Source organism: Callorhinchus milii, unplaced genomic scaffold (assembly GCF_018977255.1).
Source record: "Callorhinchus milii isolate IMCB2004 unplaced genomic scaffold, IMCB_Cmil_1.0 Scaffold4, whole genome shotgun sequence".
NCBI lineage: Eukaryota > Metazoa > Chordata > Chondrichthyes > Chimaeriformes > Callorhinchidae > Callorhinchus > Callorhinchus milii.
In genome coordinates, this window is record NW_024704745.1 from 42,628,691 (window position 1) to 42,642,270 (window position 13,580).

Genomic DNA, 13,580 nt, shown 5'->3' on the forward strand with positions numbered 1-13,580 from the left:
TACTTCAGCTTTTAAACCAGAAGTTGACAGCAATTTCATGCTCGGTGTTGTTTAACTGAAAAGCAAACTTGATTGGGATGTACATGAATGAGTAGAGACCATGAATGTTGACACTTTATGGGGTCAAAACTGTGATATTCATAAATGCATTCCATACCTTCATTAAAGAACATTGGGGGAAAATGTGCAATATTTTTAAATGTGTTCTGTTCCCTAATGACCATTGGAATAAAGTTAAGGAATGTCATGAAATTTTCAGTGATAAGGTATTAAGTTTGGCAATGTAAAATTCTAATACCCTGTCTGGCACTGGAGTGCAGAGGAACTCAAAGAAGGTATTACCAGTTGTGGTAAAACTGTCACGAGACAGAGGTTCGGTTACGAAATATACAATCAATATACTTGGCAGTTAAGTTTTGGGAAGGCACTATATCAGTTGCAAAGATCAAAATGCTCATTGTTTCTTAAATTACTTCAAATTTAATGTCTTTAACTTTCAATAATCTGTGTTAAATTGAGAAAATATAGCTAGAATATTCAGCGCTGATCAGCAAAATCAAAATGTCCTTGACTTCCTTTTCTACTCTCTCTGTGGCACAGAGCTCATTGTTATAGAGGAGCTACCGTTGACGATGATTGGCAGATGTTTCCTGCTAATTTTACAGCAAGATTTTTAAAATTTCCTAATCTTCAGAGCTTCTGTTTTGTGGTTGACAAAATAGAGCAGAAAATAAATATGGACATATAAATACAGACCCTTGAAAGTTTCTGAGAACAGCATTGAGTATTATCAATTCTATTACTTGCTAAAAACTCAAATTGAGGAAGTGTTACTCATTCTGACCCAAATGACAATGGATGCCTCAGACAGAAAGCAGACACTAAATTGTTCTTATGGATTAATTCAGACTGGCCTTCAACAAATCAACTTAGCAACTTCAACTTCAATAATAATTCATAGAAATATGACCACTAAGGGATGGACAAGGTAAGCTCACCGGCAGCGACAGCGAAATGGCAAAAATATTGAATAATTACTTTGCCTCAGTATTTACTATGGAGATTGATCCGGTGGGCATGGCAGTAGAAGAAGTGATCAAAAATGATATAAATCCATTTAAGATAAAAAGGTGGGAGATAATCAATAAACTAACCAAACTCAGGGATGATAAAAACCCTGGTCCAGATGGATTGCATCCGTGTATATTAAAAGAATCTAGGGAAGAGATAGGAGAGGCACTATTACATATATATAATAATTCATTAGAAAAGGGAGTAGTGCCAGAGAATTGGAGGATAGCTAATGTTATACCTATATTTAAAAAGGGAGATAGAACAAGCCCAGGGAACTATAGACCTGTCAGCTTAGCATTGGTGGTAGGAAAGATAATGGAATCCTTACTCAAAGAGGCAATAGAAAAGCATCTAGAAACCAAAAATATAATAAAGGATAGTCAGCACGGATTTCTAAAAAGGTCATGCTTAACCAACTTCATTGAATTCTTTGAAGAGGTAACAGAAAGAGTAGACAAGGGTAATGCAGCAGATGTAATATATTCGGATTTCCAAAAGGCGTTCGATAAGGTACAGCATAATAGACTAATGAATAATGAATAATGACTAATGAATAAGGTCAGAGCATGTGGAGTCAGGGGAAAAGTAATAGAATGGATAGCAAAATAAGAATCTAAATGGGGTAGAGGAGCAAAGGGATCTAGTCATACAGAGACACAAATATGTTTCCACTTGTGGGGGAAATCAAAACCAGGAGCCATAAATATAAAATAGTCACAAATAAATCAAATAGGGAAGTCAAAAGAAATGTTTTTGCCCAGAGAGTGGTGGGAATGTGGAACTTGCTAACCACAAGGACTGGTTGAGACGAATAACATAAATGTATTTAAGGGGAAGCTAGATAAGTATGAAGGAGAATGGAATAGAAAGTTATGCTGATAGGCTTAGTTGAGGAAGGGCAGGAGGAGGCTCATGTGGAGCATAAATGCAGGCATAGACCAGTTTGGTCAAATGGCCTGTTTACGTGCTGTATATTCTTATGTAATTCTATGTAATTAATTGCAACTCAGCACCATAAGAGTTAACTCAAGGTTATCCTGTAGTTCAGTGGTTACAGCACTTGCCTTGCAAGTGAGAGAACTGGGTTCGATTCCCAGCAAGGTGAAACCTTGGGCAAGTTTCCTTACTCCACATGCCTGATAATAATGCCTCAAGAAAAAAAAATCAATAAAATTGGCCACCTCAATCCACGGCTGTTTGTGGGACACTGCTGTGCACAATTGGCTGCCGAGTTTCACCCACAAATATACAGTCAATTCACTTTACAGTATATTGTGTGAAGCGCTTTGAGGCATCTAGAAGACATGAAAAGTGCAATATCAAATGCAAGGATTCTTCTTCTTCTTCTTCTTCTTCTTATTATTATTATACACCACACTCCCCTCCATCGAAAGCTCCACATGTTCTACCTTCGCATAATACTGGCAAGACTGAAGGTGGAAGAATACTATGGAATGTTTTATAGTCATGCCTTTTCAGCCCAGGAGCCCACAAACCCCATTGGCCTTGCTATCCCTGGAGACTCAAGCTCAAGTCTTTCAGTGCTACCCATTAGGTCACCATCAAGGAGGAACATTCTCCACCCCCATCACAGAGTTCATTCCCCAACCCCCCCAATATGTGGCTGAACCACCTACAGAACATATCCTAGTCAAAACAAATGTGTGGCGTAAACCTTGAATTGGAGAAATACGTGGCAGTCTGGAATCCTTTCTGAGAAGATACCCAACAACAACAACAATTAAATTTGTATGGCTCCTTTTATGTCGGGAAGATGTCCCAAGGTGCTGGACAGTCAAGGTTTTGCACCCAAGCAAGGGGTTGGGATCAGGAGAGGTGGAGGGCAGGGAGGGTGGGGGTAGAAGGATGACCGAAGGCGAGGTCGAAGATTAGGGTCTTGGGATGGGCCTTGAAGGAGGCAAGAGATGGAATGAGGTGAAGGGACTATGGGATGGAGTTCCAAAGGGTGGGGGCAGAATTCTGAAGGTCCGATTGCCAATGGTGGGGCAGATCAGATGAAGGTCGTAGAGCTGACTAGAGTGCACTGAGCAAAGGAAGTGGACAAGTCAGTATAGATCCAACACCATTTAGATGACCAGCGGAAAATAAATATATCAGTGATAGTGATCCAACTCAAGCCAGACACCAACACAGGTATAAGGGCAACAACCATAGAAACTATACATTAGATTAAGAAAGACCCTCTTTTCCACCAGTCGAATGAGAAAAATGCTGTTGTTCCCAAGAATACTGCCAAGGCTGTGCTGATCTTTTAGCAAAAAGCAACAAAGATGTAAAAGTAACAGACATCATAAAGTCAAATTCAAATAAGGTTCTTAGATTAAAAAGGCTGAGTTAAATATGCCTGTGTTCTGTAAATGGAACAAGGATATAATCGTGTGTGCAAAATGACATATGCTTTTTACTCTAAGGATTTAAACATTCACCTCAGGTAAGTGTGGCAATCAAAGTTTTTAATACTAAATTGGTTAATTCTGCTCTGCAAAATTTTTTAGGCTTTAAATATTCTTGACTTCTCCTTTCTTCTTTTTCTGAAGTGATACCAATTGTGTCTGGAAACCAGTATGGCTCTGCAAATCGTCTATATTTGTCTAACTGCAATGTTTACTCAGTCAATCATAATTAAGCTGGTGTTAAACACTTTGGCACATTACCCTGTGTGAGGAGTGCTATAGCTCAGTGGTTAAGAGCACTCGCCTCACAAGCGAGAGACATGTGTTTGATTTCTGGCAGGGCAAAATGTTGGGCAAGTTTCCTTACTCCTTCCTCTGTTCACCTAGCAGTAAGTAGGAACTGGTGGTTAGTTGATTCCTTTTTTAAAAAATAATCACTCAATTCATGACCGTGTGTGGGACACTGCTGTGCCAAGTCTCGCCCACAAAATATACAGTCAATTCACCTCACAGTATATTCTGTGAAGCACTTTGAGACGTCTCGATGTGACAAGGCGTGATATCAAATTCAAGGATTATTATTATCATATAAATGCAAGTTGTTCTTATTAAATACAACAGACCTCAATATGCTCTGTTCCCACCGCCAGTTTGCACAACTGTTGTCTGTCTGATATTTTTACATTCAAGTCTTTTGAATGCACCACCGCATCCGCACCACAACTGGCACCGCCTTCCATCACCTCCGGAACATCGCCAGACTACGCCATTACCTCACCCCTCACGCTGCTGAAACCCTGGTTCACGCCTTTGTCACCTCAAGGCTGGACTACGTGAACTCTCTCCTCGCCGGCCTTCCCGCCACCTCCCTCCACAAGCTGCAGGTCATTCAGAACTCTGCAGCTCGTGTACTGTCCCGCACCAGGTTTCGCAACCACATCACTCCCACCCTCGCTCGCCTCCACTGGCTCCCCATCCCCCAGAGGATTGATTTTAAGATCCTCATCCTCACCTACAAGGCCATTCACGGCCTCGCTCCCTCCTACCTCTCCAACCTACTATCCCCCTACCTACCTGCCCGTACCCTCCGTTCCTCTGGCTCCGGTCTGCTCCACGTCCCCCGCCCCAACCGCCCTACCATCAGTGGTCGGGCCTTCAGCCTCTCAGCCCCGAGGCTCTGGAACTCCATCCCCCAGTGCCTTCGCCTTGCTTCCTCCCTTTCCTCCTTCAAGGCCGGTCTCAAAACCTTTCTCTTTGACCGAGCCTTCAGCTCCCCTCTCGACTCTCTTCCCCCTTCTCGCTCCCTCCCATCCCTCCCCTCACCCTGACCATTTCCCCCCTCCTCGCTCCCTCCCCTCCCCCTGACCATTTCCCCCCTGCTCGGGTCATGACCCAACTGTGCAGCGCCTTGGGACGTCCTCCTGACGTGAAAGGCGCTTTATAAATGGAATCTTGTTGTTGTTGTTGTTGTTGTTTTGATACAAAATCCTGCAATCCTAGCTTCGGCTCTGCACATACTCAGCTTTACTCAGCTGTCATCTGCTCCTTCTGAGAACACTGATCTTCAGCTGTATGCCTTCCCTATCATAATCTTCTCATACTAACACAATTGGTTACTGCACAAAGACCACTCCTCGTTTTCTTTAATGTTCATCACTCTGTCCTCCCCATATCTGAAGGTGAGCTTGATCCTACAAATTTTTGATCTTGAAACAAGACTGCTACCAGTGGAACCGAAGTGAGACAGTTATTCTAGTCAAAGGATGTGTAAACCTAAAGGATCCTGCTTACTGCTTTTCTACTACACTGCAAAGTTTATTGCCCTGTACTATATTATGCTTAAACTATAACTGTAATTGTGCTATCATGAAGTTCTGTAGCTCAGTGGTTAGCGCACATGCCTTGCAAGCGAGAGACCCGGGCTCGATTCCCGGCAGGGCGAAACCTTGGCCAAGTTTCCTTTCTCCACACACCTGATAATAATCCCTCAAGAAAAAAAAGCAATAATAAGTTGGTCACTTCAATCCATGACTATTTGTGGGATACTGCTGTGCGCAATTGGCTGCCCCGTTTCACCCACAAATATACAGTCAATTCACTTTACAGTATATTCTGTGAAGCGCTTTGAGACATCTAGAAAATGTGAAAAGCACCATATCAAATGCAAGGATTATTATTATTATTATTATGATTATCATTAAGAGCATTTGGGAGTTTCCTGTAACCTGTTCTAGTTGTTAATTACCCTCATGGTATTGCAATCTGTACCCCTAAATCTGGGTCCTCTTTATCTACTGGTTGGTTCATTTGAAAGTAATGTTCGTTATCTTCTCAGTCTTATTTAAAACTATACATATCTCTATAAGTTCCCTTCCAAGATATCTCTTTTCAAATTGAAGTGCCCTCGGTTATAATAATAATAATCTTCACATTTGATATAGTGCCTTATCACATCGTTGAGATGTCACAAAGAGTTTCACAGGATATACTGTAAAGTGGATTGACGATTGACTATGTATTTTTGTGGGAGAAAATTGACAGCCAATTACACACAGCAGTGTCGCACAAACAATCATGGATTGAATGACCACACACTTTTTTTCTGTGGAGGATTATTACCCGAAGAAGCGATCCACCAATCGACTAGCGACCGGGTTCCACCTATGCTAGGCAAGCAGAGGCATGTGGAATAAGGAAACTTGCCTAAGATTTTGCCCTGCCGGGAATCGAACCGGGGTCCTCTCACTTGTGAGGCGAGTGCTCTAACCACTATGCCACAGGATTCCATCCGTAGTGTAGTGGTTAGCCAACCTCCATTAGGTTGTCTAATTGTTGCTCATGTTTGACGGGGCAAAGTTCTTACCTGTTATTCTCCAATGCTACTTTATTTTGTTTAGAAAAAAAACAATATGATAACATTGAAATACGTGATCTTTAATGATAATTATAATATAATTTTTAAAACATGAAATATTTTTAAAGCAATGAGTGGTAAAACCCAAACTCAACAAAAGCAGTTTCTTTCATTCTTGGTATTAATTTGGCAACATTATTTATACAACCATATATGCGTTCACAACAATTCTTAAGCAATTATGATGTATGACATTTTAACTGTCAAAACAAAATTAGCTTTTTCTAAAAGTCTAGAAATTGGTCACTACTTCTTTGGAGACATTGCAAGTGAAACTAAGTTGATATCTTACAGAAAATTGCATTTTAGCACATAAAATTATAAGCCATTACACTAACACACTATTGGTATTTCCGGTCTGTTGATTGATGCATGCCACAGCATCCACCTCCACGAAATGATGTCAGTTGGACTGCTTCAAAACAAGAGCTTCTCAATTCAGTTTGAAAGGTGCCAATTGGAAAACACAACTTGCAATATTCAGAAATTTTGTGTGTGTGTGGTTGGGGAGGCTGTTTGTGTGTATGTTTGTGTGCTCTTTGTGTTTCTGCCGCCCGCATTTTTACCCGTACCAAACTCTGCTCCCCAATCACCGCAGTCCTTGCCAAAATGCATTGGCTGCCTGTCCCAGAGAGGATCGATTTCAAGATCCTCACTCTTGTCTTCAAATCCCTCCACACCTCTGCACCCCCCTACCTCTCTGACCTCCTCTCTCCTCACAACAGTGCCCGTTGCCTTCGCTCCACCGAGTTTGGCCTCTTCCTTGTCCCCCGAATCCTCTGCTCCACCATCGACAGCCGTGCCTTCAGCCACTAACCCCCGAGGCACTGGAACTCCCTTCCTCACTCCCTTCACCTCATCCCCTCTCTTCCTATTTTCAGGTCTCGGCTGAAGACCTTTCTTTTCAACCGTGCCTTTGGTCACCTTCCTCCCCTCCCCCTGGCTTGGCCCCGGGATCCGTCACTGTGAAGCGCTCTGAGACACCGACTGGCATGGAGGACGCTATATAAATCCAAGTGTGTGGGGACGGGTGGGAGGAGTGTGTGTGTATGTGTGGGTAGGGTGTGTGTGTGTGGTGAGGGAAGCTGTGTGTGTGTGTGGGGGGAGGCTATGTGTGTGGGTGGGGTTGTGGAGGGGGAGGTTATGTGTGTGGGATGGGTGGGGTGGGAGGGACAGGGCGGATCTCCAACAATACACTGGAGCCTGAAATTCCACCTACTCTGAGCCTGCACAACCGAGCAGGATGTAGAAATCTCCGCAATCCGTTTTTAATCCGGAATCCGGAATCTTTCTTTTTAACAAAGAACAACTGTAAAACAGTGACTCCATGTGGGTCAGCAGCCGTCATGTCAGGCTAGACTGCACAATGTTGAGTGTGTGCTGTGTGGGCGACAAGACAGCCTACGAAAACAAATGAAATTGAGGACACAATCCTAGTCCCTGCTCTGCTCAGGTGCTCTGTCCAAACTGGAAATGCTAAAGTCGGAAATCTAACTGTGTATCCTCTTGGTAGCTCTGATTTACAACCTGGTTGAACAATTTAAAGGATATAATTCATGAAGAGATCTGTAAATTTGGGGTGCTGATTTCACTCGATTGAATCTCGCTGGCAAGTCGCAACAGATAGCTGATGACAATATCTTTAGCCTTTGTAGTTTCCATATTCTGCTCTCGAGATATCTGCATGCTGATTTGGTCAACATTGCTCATTATAAGTTCTGATGCCATAATTTTTGTTGGTGATGCACTGTTCAACATGCTGTCCATCATGTACTGCTTGTACAGCTCCATGACTTTCTGTTCCAGGTAGTCATTGAGCACAGAGTTAGTAAGTGGCAGTGAATGCTGAATGATGCTTTTATCTTTACCGCTGCCAGCTCGCCAACAGCAAGTGTCACTATTGGCTGGCTTGTGCGGGAATTCAACGGACGATTTAGGAGACTCGGTTGGCAGTGGGATTTCTGAAGAATACAGGAAAGGGGCCACGTAAAATTCGTTACTGCTTTTGGAAGTCAAACCAGACGTTTCTAAACTGATTGGCATCACTTGATCGCCTGCAATCTGCAGGTCATTGTAATTGTCGCAAATACTTTTACAACAAGGAGGAACTAAATAGGTTTCTCTGGTGGCACTAGAGCTTCCTGGAATGTCTACAACATGTGATGTTTGTCTTTCAACTGGTGTTGTCTTCAAGACCTGTGGTGAAGGATTATCTTTTCTTTCCTGTAAACCCAGTATGAAGGATCTTCCGAAGGATTTGCACTTTTTAAGCAGTGAGAAGGCTCCATTTTGCATGTCAGATTGTGGAACGGGTGTTAAATTAGAAATCAAAGACATTTCATGCATCATGTTATTTTCTGGTGGGTTTGAGCGCTTCTGTTCCCCTTCTTCACTTCTGCTGTTACTAATTGATTCATTCCAGTAAGGGATTGCCAAGAGGAAACCTTCACTTAACATTGCTGTGAAAAGTAAACAAAGAAAAATAAACATGCAAATCGTATGTAAATCAACACTTGCAAATTGGAAAAAAATGTGTTAAGAATCAAGAATTTCCCCTAGCGATTCATATCCTGATATTAATAACGTTTTCCTGTCAGTGGAAGCTGTGAGTCTTATAATAGGAACTGAGTATGAGCCAGAGAAAAATAAGCAGGGAGACAAACATCTAAGTAGCCAAACAAAAGCTCTCTTCACTACCTGAGAACTTACAAGATAAACCTCGACACTCCAAAATCTTTCCAGCAGGTAGGCTGTGGAGGTCTGTCATTTTTAATTTGAAAATACAATTACAACAAAAAATTGCATATATTTATATATCTTTCATACCAGGAGAAAGTTCCAAAGCGCTGGACAGTGAAAGGTTTGCACCCGAGCTGGGGGCTGGAGTTAAGAGGGGAGGAGGGCAAGGAGGGTGAAGATGGGAAGATGACTGGAAGGTCTTGAGCTGAACTTTGAAGGAGGTAAGGGAGAGGGAGAGTTGAGGAAGAACTTCTTCACTCAAAGGGTGGTGAATGTATGGAACTCGCTACCCCAAAGGGCTGTTGACGCTCAGTCCTTGAACATATTCAAGACTGAGATAGATAGATTTCTTATAATAATAATAATAATAATCCTTGCATTTGATATAGCGCTTTTCACGTCGGGAGGACGTCCCAAAGCGCTTCACAGAACACACTGTAAAGTGAATTGACTGTATATTTGTGGGCGAACGCGGCAGCTAATTGCGCAGAGCAATGTCCCACAAACAGTCGTAGATTGAAAATGACCAATTTATTATTGTTTTTGGTTTTGGAGGGATTATTATTAGGCGTGTGGAGTAAGGAAATTTGCCGTCAGTGATGCTGTCAGTGCCTGAGGTGTGGAAGCGCTGATGGGAGCCGAGCAGGAGGGCCTTGCTCTTGACGATATTCAACTGGAGAAAATTGGTTCTCGTCCAGAACTTGATGTTTGACAGACACTCTGTCAGGACAGTAGTGATCCTGGAGCCGAGGATGGAGGCAGAGAGATAGAGTTGGGTATCATCTGCATACATGTGGAAGTTAACACAATGCCTGCAGATGATATCATTGAGCAGGAGATTGTGAATATTAAAATGGATGCAATCTAAGAGAAATAGAAGGAAAAAGTAAAACTTGTATTTCTTAAAAAGTGTAAAATCCACTACTGATTTCAACATTTTTAATGATAACATTTGGATCACAAATACAGTCACTGCACTTTACAGTGTAAAGCATAAAGTGCTTTGAGATGTCCTCCTGACTTGAGAGATGCTATATTAAATGTAAGGATTATTATTATTTCTGGTCTGTTTGGCTCACATTTTTACCAACTGTGAGCTATTGCAAAAACTGGAACTGTGAGCTGTTTACACCATTTTGTGAGGGAGTGTGAGAAAGGTGTTTATTATTATTTAATCAGAAGGAATTATTTTGTCTGCTAACAATGAACTGTGTAGTATATCAATACAAGATAAGTTTGGAAAGACCCTCTGAATTGTGACTGCCTGATTCAAGTTTCTTAGTGTTAGAAAATCTAAATAAGAGAAACTCGCTCGAATGGATTATATTGGTTCTTTAAAACTCAGAATCCCAATGCGTTAATACACTCGGTTAATTGCCCGCAGGCACGGCCATCGTCCCAACTATCTACTAGTTACGATCGTACTGGACACATAATTTCTGCGAGTACCACGGCCACTGTCCCAACTATCTACTAGTTACGGTCGTACCAGACTCCTAATTTCTGCAAGTACCACGGCCACCGTCCCAACTATTTACTAGTTACGGTCGTACCGGACTCCTAAACACATCAACTGCCGAGTATATTAATTCAGAGTATCCTGCCGAATTCCAAATTGTTAGAAAATAAAATCAGCCAAATCTGTAAGGAAATAACGCTAATTCCTTTAACCAGATATCAGACTGTTTCATTATTATTCGTTCGTTATTCCCCAATATCCCGATGGGTCAGACCAAAGGCCGGTACAATAAACTGATCTTATAACAGAACAATACCACCGTAGATATCTCGAGTTCAACACTCTTTACAGCACACAATCTTGATTCTTCATGCTTTCAGTCTTCTTGCTTACAGCTTTCAATCTTCCATCTAATATCCTCAGTCTTAGTGTTTCTAGCTCTCAGTCTTCCATCTCCTGTACCCTTGTCTCCGCAGCCCGGGATGGCCCCATCTACCGTATCCTTGTCTCCGTGACCCGGGATGGCCCCGTTCACAAAGTTAATGGAACTCTTATACCGATGTTCATCCAATCATGGTGCGGACATTAGATCACCTGCTGGATTCACGTGAACACCTCATGGGGTGTACGTGCCTCAGCGCACATACACATTGTCCTTAAGACACCTGTTATTTGATCTAATTGTCTAAGATAGAGGATTGATCAGTTTAGGGCTGTATCTGGTGCTCATTATTTTGTGGTGTGGGATCATTAGTACATTCCTTTTAAGTGACTGGTTATTTCTTATTGGTATCCCGGGATGGTACCAAGGTCCTCTAGTTTAAGCAACTTGCTCATTAGTTGTTATTCTTGAGGGTTGCCTTCTGTCGCTTGGCAGGTCCTGTCAGAATCTAGCGACTTATTGCTAAGTTGAGATCCTGTGTCGACTGGTACCTTGGACCGTTACCTCTGTGGCTTGTTGTCATTTACTGATAAGAGGTGACCCCCTGCCCCTGTCCGTTATTCTTTCAAAAACAGAGAAAAACAGATGTGTCCTATCCCATGACTGTCAGTCCAGTTGTCCCCCACACTTAACTTAAAAGTTAACCCATTCACAACATCTATTATGATTTTAACATTATACAAAAAGTGTAAATTCTAACATTAGGTGCTAACCAATATAGCATAATGAGCGAGAGAGAGAGAGTCCTGAGATCAAAGAGTTATACAGCTTAAAAATGAGACACTAGAATTAGTTTTAGTTCCTCGAAAATGTAAGAAATGGGAATAGTTAGAATTATATAGGATTATATTAGATAGAATGTACAGCACAGAAACAGGCCATTGACCATTAATCACATACGATCAGTAAAGGACTGTAAGAAAAACAAACACTAACTTGCAGTTATAGAGCACCTTTCATGCTATACAAAGGCAACAAGAGTGAAAACCTAGGCATGTGGGAAGTAGAGAAAGAGACTGAAGGCACGGTCGGAAAAGGCAAGTGGAGGGATGTTGGGAGATTTGAATGATGGGGTCTGATTTACAACTTCATGGCACATTCAAGAAAAAGGCACTGAGCAAACGTATATGGGAAATTTTCAACTTCTGCTTATTTAGTATCTAATTTAAACTGTCAATTGAATATAATTCATTTTACGCTGAAAATTCTGCTTCCAAACTAGATTAGTGAAGTGGCTGGAGACCACAGTGAATATAATAACATATTTTTCCTCCCAGGCTTGTCAGATTCATATAATACAGAGAATACGTGTGTTGAAGGTTCTGTCCTTCAGATGAGATGCTAAACCGAGGTCCCATGGCAATATTTGTAAAGAGAAGGGAGAGTTTCGCAGTATCCTGGCCAACAATTCCCCAGATAGTATTGGTCATTCATCTCTGTGTGTGTAGGACCGTGCTGTGAGCAAATTAGTTGCTGAGTTTTTCTACAAAATGCATAGTAATTACAGTAAAATCCTGTGTAGTGTTTCAAGATGTCCTTCTAAGGTGAAAGATACTACATCAAATGCAAGGTTTATATAATTATTATTATTAAAATCCTTATTATCTAAAATATTTCACATGTAAAATTCAAAACATTATTATGGTGTAATAGTGCAACTGATAACAACTTTACAAGGACGACTCATGACTTTTATGTTAGTAATGACCGAGAACACAGGAAAGTGCAGAGAAATCGTATGGGAGTATCAACAGACAAGTCATTTTGCTTGCTTTGCAGAGACATTAGCAAGTACTATTATTAGAATGCGTTTTGACAGTAATTTACTTGGACCATCAGTCTATCAAACGTTCAATTGATCATTCAGATCACATGCATGCTTACCTTAAAATAATGCACTTAATCTTGAAATTATCTCTAAAATCTTTAGTTGTTCATGAATGTTTCCTCGAAAATTTGTCTCCAAATTAATTCTATCAATTCAAAAGTTTGCAAGAGAAAAATCGACTAAACTTTAAACACTTGGTGGAAACAAGGTATTTTACTTGTTTAAATGTTGTTGTACCTTAGATACAAGTGCTTGATTGAAGAAGCTGAACGGCCAGTGAATGCTTTCTCTATATGTAGAAATTAAAGAGGAAGTCATCTGTGATCTCACATCTGGCAAGTTTCAGTCCTCTGTGTACGTCTCCTCTGAAATAGCTCAGAAGAACATGATACATTTCCTTCCTTATTTTAAAGATGTGGTAAAGATATTCATATATTTATATAGACAAAATTTCAAACCTTTACAAATATTACAGCATGATAAAAATGCCTTCGATATAATTTATCTTCTTCCAAAGAATCTTTTCCTGGTCAGGCTGTTACTTGTCACTGGTGAGTAATGCAAACTCAACAGACCAGCTGGGGTCCCCAACCCTTGGCTCTTGCCAACCCATGCTTAATACTCTGCAGCATTAGGTTAAAGCAGGGTGCACCCTCCAGGGAGAAAATACCAATTCCATTCCAGACACAGGGAAATTTCCATATGTAGGT

At 41.3% G+C, this 13,580-nt stretch overlaps 1 protein-coding gene across 2 annotated transcripts; it reads right to left on the reverse strand.

Annotated features, from left to right (window-relative positions):
- Nucleotides 1-7,790: 7,790 nt before the first annotated feature.
- On the reverse strand, nucleotides 7,791-13,148 carry LOC103186402 (TLR adapter interacting with SLC15A4 on the lysosome). 2 transcript variants are annotated; one of them, XM_007905401.2, is made up of 2 exons: nucleotides 13,108-13,148; nucleotides 7,791-8,861 (listed from the first exon to the last, which is right to left on the reverse strand). In XM_007905401.2, the coding sequence occupies exon 2, from the start codon at nucleotides 8,857-8,859 to the stop codon at nucleotides 7,957-7,959; it is 903 nt and encodes a 300-aa protein (XP_007903592.1). In that variant the 5' UTR covers nucleotides 8,860-8,861; nucleotides 13,108-13,148; the 3' UTR covers nucleotides 7,791-7,956. The 2 variants fall into 2 exon arrangements, with proteins under 2 accessions (XP_007903592.1, XP_007903591.1); XM_007905400.2 differs by having other exon boundaries at nucleotides 12,927-13,142.
- Nucleotides 13,149-13,580: the final 432 nt, after the last annotated feature.